At 40.5% G+C, this 8,789-nt stretch overlaps 1 protein-coding gene across 1 annotated transcript; it reads right to left on the bottom strand.

The window, feature by feature from the left end:
* Window positions 1–636: 636 nt before the first annotated feature.
* LOC149104323 (uncharacterized) lies at window positions 637–7,553 on the bottom strand. Its single transcript, XM_089272009.1, has 6 exons — window positions 7,471–7,553; window positions 4,168–4,518; window positions 3,908–4,057; window positions 3,160–3,282; window positions 2,900–3,030; window positions 637–1,793 (listed from the first exon to the last, which is right to left on the bottom strand). Exons 2-6 carry the CDS (start codon window positions 4,487–4,489, stop codon window positions 1,134–1,136), a joined length of 1,386 nt encoding a protein of 461 aa, XP_089128135.1. The 5' UTR covers window positions 4,490–4,518; window positions 7,471–7,553; the 3' UTR covers window positions 637–1,133.
* Between the last annotated feature and the right edge of the window lie 1,236 nt (window positions 7,554–8,789).

Raw genomic sequence — 8,789 nt, 5'->3', positions numbered from 1 at the left:
AGCAGAGCGAAGAAATCAGCATCGCAGGTGAAAATTGGTCAAATAGGACATCGTACGGTGCTTTCCTTCAAGCGATCGCGGCACTTGGGATATTCCGATTATGTTGTCTGCTACAGAGGATCAAAATCTTCTTGGGATGCAAAAATGGGATTTCAAGCTTCTGTTTTGTAGAGGATTGTATGGGCCAAGCTTCGAAATAAACATCGATGAAAAGCAGAGCCAGTAACATTTGTTGATGAAAACCAACTTATCAGAATAGCCGAGGAAACTTTCAAGAACTCTACCGGATCGCGGCACTTGTTCCCGGTAAGCCAGAACGTGCTCTATTTTATTTTGTTTTATTTCTGCCATACATTTCCCTTGAGTGTTTGGCGGCCATATTGTCAAGTAACCTCGCGCGTGCGCCGTTGCGATGTCCGGAATTTCTGGCCATGAATCAGAGCCTGATCAGGGGGTCTGGAACAGCGGGTCTGGATGGGGCCAGTTTAACTGTAGCTGAAAATTGGTCAAAATCTTAGCTGTCAGCAGTGAAATGATCTGAGAACTGCACAATTTGCTTGCTGATCGCTGAAGAATTAGCTGAGATGTCTAACTGATAGCTGACAAATCTCAATTTAATAGATAACCAACAACAACTTACAACTTAACAAGTTATTTATTATTATGACTCGCATATTTACAATTTTGACAGAAATAGATATACAGATTAAGTTAAAAATGATTGATAATAGTAACAGCGCGAACCCGCAGGTAGTCCAGGCTAATCTAGGCGGGCCACATCTATATATATATATTAAACCTACCCAGCACCCCACTCTGACCTTCTGATCAGAGCACACTTAATGTCGCTATATGATGGATCTCGTTTGGTAAATAAATTTCACTAAACTTTCTAACATGACTAGTACAGGAGAGAGGGTGTTATGGACCGTGTCACAGCAACAGAGGGTCGAAGGGCCAGAGGGAGACAGAAGACCAGTTGGAGTAATACTGTGGAGAAAGAGAGAAACAAGGCAGGGAGAAAGAGTCGGAAGGCAGCCATGGCGGCGACGCGGAACAGAAAGTGTTGGTCTGAAAACGTGATGGCCTTAAGCTCCAACTAGCGTGACGGGAGGAGATGATAATGAAACTGACTAACGTATCCACAGATTTAAGGAGTAAGTGTTGGATTGCGGAGTGGTTGTGACAGCGTCGCTGCCAAAGTCGTATTCTGTTTCGGTGGTTGCGTAGTCAACAAAAGAAGCTCCGCCTGTTTCAGTTATCCCAATCCCGTGATCAGCACGTGCACAGCTGGCTCCTCCTCCACCAATCATGAGTACTGCACCATCTCCAGCGTCCCAGTCACACCAGAAGCCGATCGCCTCAGAGCTTTGAATCTCTCCGCTGCATCCCGCTTGCTGAAACCCGTCCGTCGATAGGCCATGTCCACCATATTGTATACTGCAAGTCCCCAAACACTGGTCACTGGCCCAAACTGCACCATTCCTGAAGTCACCATAGCTCGTGACTTTAGATCGGAATGTCTGTCCACCCAGACAGTTACCTGTAGTTTGCAGCAAAGGAGTGTGCTGAGAGTCGTCACTGCGCGTGATCTTGAACTCGTTGCCGCTGACCAGCCAAAATGCTGGCGATATCATGTCAGTGTTATTCGATGGATCAACGATTTTTCCAGCAGCTTCAATCCTGTCATACCACCAGTAACCAGTGTCATTCATCCAGTGTTTGGTATCATTGTTTGAGAACCGAGCGATGAGGGTCCAACTTTGGTTGTCTGATGTCATGTCGCAATACACCTGATGTGACATAACGTCAACAATAAAATGTGTTTAACAAAATGTTTGTCTCGTGAACCTACAATGGTGGAGAAATGTTCTTGGGACACTTATGTAATGCATTGAATTATCTGTGTAATGGAGTTTGAAAAAGCACTGCTATCATTTTCAAAATGCATTGCTGTTCTTTCCTTCTCCACCCACCGCAATGCTGAAAATAAGGGGAAAATTGCGGGTATGCGTGTTCCAACATTGTAGGTGGGGTGGGGTAGGGGCTGGGGAACTGTAATTGCATTCGCGCGTGACTGTTTTTTTGGCGCGTTTCTTTTTTTCATGATTGAAGTTTAATGGTCTTAGCTCACAAGGGTTCCCTGTATCTCAGTGGTAAAGCATCTGGACTGGTAACCGAAAGGTATTAGGCTTGACTCCTAGCTAGAAAACCCGAATTTTTTTCCGCGTATGCCTGGCTCACTGACTGAAAAAAAACCCCATCTTCTCATTGCATAAAAGTCCAAGAGATATATGGTCAAGATAGTACTGTTAAATTAATTCGATAAGGACAGGCCCAGGGTGAAACAAATAACAATTGAAATGTACTCGATATTTAACGAAGTATTTCATTAACCCCATTAAGCCTAGCTGGGCTTTTCCTTCGTCCCTGAAAACCTGTAAATGAGAATTGTGGTAGGAGGGAGCTACTGATTTCCAAACGTATTTATGCTATGGTAATGGAACTATGCATTATTTTATTTCAATGTTAATCACATGGCAGTTGTGTTGTTAAATCATGATTTTTACTAAACCTGCATAGAAACTAAAGGTTCATCTAGCCGGAAAATTAATCTTATTTTTTCACTTAAATACCCTTTGAAATCATGGTTGTCATAAAAAGGACTAGTCATGCGACCAAACAACTGGCACGTCAAAATACTCCCCGAAATATTGGAGATCATCTCAGAGTTACCCAGTTATTGCTTTGACGCTCAAACTTATAGGGAAAGGCAAAAAAGTCGAATTGGCTATTTATGTGTTTTTCTATTTATTATGTGAATTGTAAGGGAAGGTTTTTAAGTTGTACAACATGGGGTTAAAAAAAGCATGGACAGACAAGGAAATTTATACTTTACCGGAAACTTGTTCGAGCTCATCGGCCCCTTGGAACTCAGCCAGTATTCACCGCTGACCACTTTCCCTTTATCACTGGCCATGATCTCAGCGCACGAAATGGCAGGCCTCTCAGCAACGGCGCCTAGACGAGCTGTACAGTTACAAAACAGTTGTCAACGAGTTGAGTTCCTCATTTAATCAGGATTTTATCAGAGAGCCACACCTTGGCCTTAAACTCAAGAAATCCCAGTGTTATTCCTTCCGTTATCAATAATCTCACCTGAACACGTTTTTCCGTCTCCAGTAAATCCAGCTTTACAGGAACAGCGATAAGAGCCGAGAGTGTTCTTACACTTGGCATTGACGTCACAGACAGAGAATGAAGCAGTACACTCGTCCACATCTACAAAGTAAATTGAAAATATTCGTATGAAAAATCAATTTAGGTAATCGTTATACGTGTAATATTATTCAAAAATTTTCTCAGAGTTGCACGAACCCTTAGGGGAGAGTAATTTAAAACAATTTTCAAATAACACGAGTTTGTACAATCCTTGATTGCTCGAGCTTTCATACTGGGACATCATCCAGGGACAGGTAGTATATCACATCTCAGCGGTTCATATATAGAGCTAATGAGATAGAAACACAGAACTAGCACGAGTTGCTAAAGTAATGATGGTGCGAGCAAAGATAAGTTACATTTTGATGATCAAAGTAAACAAGTAGTTTCCTTTTTTCGTCACGGAGTTTTCTAAAAGAAATAGAAAACATGTGCTCTGTGCCGGTTTCTATCGAGTTAAAGAGACACGCGTGGAAGTTTGGAAGAACTCGAAAAAGCTGTGGAAACACATTCTCCTGTCGGCTTGTGTACCCACAGCATTGCTCGTTCTCCTAAACTTCAACGAGTGCTTCTAAAACTCAATAGAAACAATGTACATGTTTTCTTTTTCTTAAATAATTTATAGCTCGCATTGGCTTTCATTTGCACTGTTTGCTGTCATATGCAGATTTTAGCTTTCAGTTACCTTCCGTGTCCATGTCACAGTGAGCGAGCACAATCCTCTCAGGTATTATAGAATCGAACCAGTATTTGCCGCTGACCGCTTGTCTTCCTTCACTTGCCTTGATTTGTTTGCATGTTTCAGCGGGCAGTTCAGGTATGGAACCGAGGGGTACTGGAACACAAAGAGATAAACAGTGAAACCTATATCATGCGGACCCATATTTAGCAGTCCAGAATCCCGCTTTCGGCTATTTTAGTCACTGTTTTGTTATAAAAACTTGCCTCTCTTCATGTCTCGTCTAAAATAATATCTTCCAGAATCAGGAACAAAATCTTCAGGTTTGGCCTCCTTGGTGCGGTCGTTTAATTCACACGTTGCTCGGGAAATAAGGTAATTGAAGCTTTGACACCTGACGTCACGATAACATTCCTGTAAACACAAACCGCCCAGTGATATCCCTGTGATCGTTTTGATGACGTGTCGCCTTAGCATCATGCCATATATGGAAGATTCGGCTTGGCTACATTGTGGAGCAGTTGCTCCACAGAACATTGGACAAAGGACGAGTAGAATGACGATGTTGAGCAGTTGTTTGACGACCATCTCTGTTCCACTTCACGGCAGCAGAAGGCCTGAAATCGGAAAAAATAACTGCAGTCGAACCTCCCGTAAACGACCACCCAAAATGTCAAGCCTAGGTGGTCGCTTACGGGGGTGGTCGCTCACGAGAGCTTAGACCATATTAGGTCAAAAGTCTCTACAGTTATCATATGCTGAGTAACTGTATAGACTTACCCCATTCGTCAATGTCCGTTTGAACCCACATAACTTTTAGTGGCCACAAAAATATTTAAGATTTCGAAAGATATTTATTCAGAGTATCATGGTTCGCTTCTGAGGAACTACAACGCCTTATTATCCCATTTTCACTCTAATATCTGTCAAGTGGTCTCTTACAGGGGGTTAAAAGAAGAAAATTTCAAACTTTTCGCGCCAAAAGTGGTCGCGGTCGCTTATGAGAGGTGGTCGCTTACAACAAGTTCCAAAGCTAGTGATTTGACTTGAAAACTTTTGGTACTTTGGAAAAAATGGTCGCTGAGGAGAGGTGATCGCAAACAGAGGTTCGACTGTATTGATCGGTAATGCACTATTTCTACTCCCTGGTTTGAAAAGCAACTGGTGAATATTTCTTTGCAATTTTGCCTCATTTGCAAAATCACAATTCAGTTTCTGACCAAGCTATAAAAACATCAGTTCTGAATATTGAAAAGGCACAACACGATTAAGGGCACAAGGAATTTGAACATGAGCTCATCAGCGCTTTTGCCACCCAAAAATCTTTGCAGTTTTTGCAAGCTTATTCGAAGTATTTTAATTAAAGGCCCTTTAAAATAGCTAAATGACAGATTTCCCTACCCTATCATATACCTCAGCTTTTGAAATCCCTACCCTTTTATATACCTGAAGCCTGAAAAAGGAACCCCTTTCAGGCGGAGCCTCCCCGCACTGGCCATTATGGGGGGTATCCCCCGGGTTTTATGTTGCCATACGCGTTGCGTGGATGTTTTCATGGAGGATACACACCTGTGTACTATTGACCGTCACGCGCGTAAAATTCGCGTCACTACACAGGATTCGCCGACTTCTAGACCCTCCTTAGATTTCCAGAGCCCTACGTGATCTAAAAATAGAACTCGAGAAGGATTTCCCTTAGAGCAAGGTCTATATGGGTTATGAACTCTATTACAGTAGAAACCCGCCTGTAAGAACCTATATTTTTTGAAGTCTTTCAAAATAGGTTTTTGTATCGTGGGGTAGTTATTGGCAATTTACGCTAAGTAGGTTCTTAATTAGGTTTTTTAATAAGGATATATAGTTGTTAATTACCAGAAAAATAAATAGCCTTTGGTTTAGTCATATACAGTATTTGTTCACGTCTGTATTATGATGCGCCTAACACAACTAATTACAGAATGTATATGCAGTGTTGTCTCTATAACAAGAGTGCATAATTTAACTGTAACGCACTTATAAGAACCTGTTTGATCTTGCTTGGTTAAACAAGTTCTTATAATTATTTTTGGGTATTAAAAAGGCAAATTTCTGTCAGCAGGTTCTTAAACCACTAGGTTTTTACTTGCGAATTTTTACTGTCCTCTTCATCCTCTGTTGGCTGGATTTGGATTTCGAGATCTCCATTAGGGTTTTGGCAAGATGCTTCCTCTATTTTGCAGAAGTATTTTAAAACCGTCACGTTTTCGTGCCATTAGCGACGTTAGTTAAGTAGACAGGTGTTAATGTCATCGATACGTTTTCCATTAGTGTGCATCAGCAGGTAACTTTTCTAAACAAGACCAAGAATGTGAATTCGCAAGTACAATTAATATCATCCACGAAGCCTTAATACAAATACAACCAGAATGTCCTTTCCGCATTGATTTGCAACTTGGTATGACATCGCCTTTAAAACAGAGCGTCCCTCATTGAAGCTGTCCTGTGCGGTTGCCAATGGAATTTCTCGAGTTTTGGGACGATTCATCTTTGTTAAAATTAGTAAACAACAAAATTCGAAGAAATATGCATGAAGTGTGGTTTGTATTTTTGACTCACGTTATCTCAAGCGATCGTCTGCTAAGTAAGAAATTAATTACATAGAGACTGATCCATACATGGCGTGCGTATATACGGAATTTCTCTTTGAGTGTTCAACTAGATATCTGCACGGGTGAGTGCAGTGAACGTGTGAGATATAAAGTTGAACACTCAAAGAGAAATTCCGTAATTTCAATCCATGACGTAACAAGTTTGTGGGAGAAGTCGAACTGTGACGAAAATTTCCCTACTATTAAATTTCTTACAGATAGCAAGCTACAAGTAGAAGGAAGTGTTTGCAGTCTTTGAAATACTCGTTTCATGTTCAGGTTTAAGTTGTGACGCGGCAATAGAACAATCAAACAAAAAAAAAAAACAAAAAGAAATAAAGTGTACGTTATAGATTTCCTGAGGACCTTGCAAATTGGGTTCTAGCACGTACCTAGCCAACCTTCATGTAAAAGCTAGTTATTTCCGTTTGTACTTTATTTCACGTGGTAAGTTTGCTTCAAATATAAAGCATTCCCCCGAATTCTGTTGCAGCGTGATGTACCACTTCCTTTTCAGTCTTGCTTTGTTATGCTTTTCTATCCATTTAAGCGTGGGATCAACAAATATGAATCGTAAAGAAATGGTTTGGAAAAAAATCGACGTTGAAACATAACGGAGAACTTCTACGCATCAATTTTATTTATCAATTTGCTTTTATCCCCCGCTACTTATGCGTATATTCTTTTCTGTATAAAACTTATAACTGGTCAAAGCTAAAAGTACAGATTAAGGTAAGGTAAACTTGTTTCTACACAATAGTTAGAATACTAACTATTGCTAGAGTTGCTCTCGGCTATCGCCTCGAGCAACTCTTGCGCTTCTTTCGTGCTCTCCAAATTTCCCGCGTGCATCCATTTCTCGCGTGCATCCATTTCTCGATACACCCACGCAAAGCGTGATATATGATTTAAATCATTATAGTGGTTATCTGCGTAACTCACCGCCTTGGTTAACAGTCTGATTCGATGATATTTTCCCCAAGAAGTTGGACGTTCCTAAATTCCAAATGGCTCACGAGCAGGTTGGAAATGAATACTTGGTTATGGACATCAGTTATTAAAAATATATAATTGCACCTGCCTCACAATGATTTTATGGATTTTATTTCCCTACTTGATGAATGGATTGTGGTTAGATACGTGAGAGTGTCAGTAAATATCTCCCGCGACATGCATTAACACATGTACAATATAAGTATAATTAACCATAACCGTCAAATCTGCATCTCTGAACCTGCATTAAGCCGACACTCTACGTAAAGCGAGCTGTAGACAAGGTCCCACAAAGTTGTCCACTTATTGTCGGGAAATTGTTCATCTATTAAGCGGACACCTCTATAAAACTGACGTGGATACTCAAAAAGTCCAAAACGTGACTCCAACCTATTCCTCATTAATTTTTTAAGAACGACCTTTCCAAGCAGAAGAAGAAGGAAGTATGAATTAAAGTTTAAAGTCCAGTGCACGTATTTGGAGCTTTGTCGTTATCAAAAGTGTGTAAAATTGGTCACTAAGTCGGTAGCCTGGAAGAGGCTATGAAGTGGAGGATCTGCAAACCGGTCGTAAAACGTTTCAGATATCCAATGGAATTCCGCAATGATACGAGTCCTCGCTACCCTTCCAATAAACGTCCCCTTCTCGAATGAAGGTGTCTTTGTAACACCTGCCACTTATTATTGCCTATTTTGATGAACGTCTCCAAGTCCGATAAGTGGACTTAGTGCCCAGCAAATTTTTTGCCTCTTGAAGTCGAGGACGACTTGTGTATTTTTGTCAAGAGTTAGAATTGTCGAAATTTCAAATTCTCTCCAATGGAGGATTGAAAACCCGTAATTACAATGATACTAGTCTATTTCCAATAGTCTTGAAAAAATTATTTTTAGCTGAGGTCTAGCTTGTTTGTGTGCTAGGCATTATATTAGCAAGTATTGTTGACATTGCTGGAAGGACCTCAACTATGGGTCCAGCAATCAACAAACTCTATTTTTTTGTAAGAATATGTTTAATAAGAATGTCGAGGCTGAAATTTGCGACTGAAATTTCAAGAATATTTTAGGAATGAACCCGAGGCTCAGATGTTGAAAATAATATATATTTTTTTGTGTTAAAAACTTGTAAATACAATACAATTATATGTTTTTACCTAAACCGTATAAAATTTTTTCTTCTCTAAACGACAAAACTAGCCAAAAAACAACGAAAACAGCACTAGCCATGGTTGATGAATGGTCACTTTTAGTGACAGTTATACTGTCATGGAG

This window comes from Orbicella faveolata, unplaced genomic scaffold (assembly GCF_042242905.1).
Source record: "Orbicella faveolata isolate gen_17 unplaced genomic scaffold, um_ofav_v1 contig_34, whole genome shotgun sequence".
Taxonomy (NCBI): domain Eukaryota; kingdom Metazoa; phylum Cnidaria; class Anthozoa; order Scleractinia; family Merulinidae; genus Orbicella; species Orbicella faveolata.
The sequence above is the reverse complement of the archived record's forward strand: the minus strand, read 5'-3'. Positions and strand labels throughout refer to the sequence as shown.

Coding starts and splice junctions, on each gene's coding strand:
- LOC149104323 (XM_089272009.1), bottom strand. CDS start 4,489: ATGGTCGTCAAACAACTGCTCAACATCGTCATTCTACTCGTCCTTTGT. Junction 3,031..3,159: donor AGACGGAAAAACGTGTTCAG/GTGAGATTATTG, acceptor GTAACTGTACAG/CTCGTCTAGGCGCCGTTGCT. Junction 1,794..2,899: donor TGAGCTCGAACAAGTTTCCG/GTAAAGTATAAA, acceptor ATGTCACATCAG/GTGTATTGCGACATGACATC.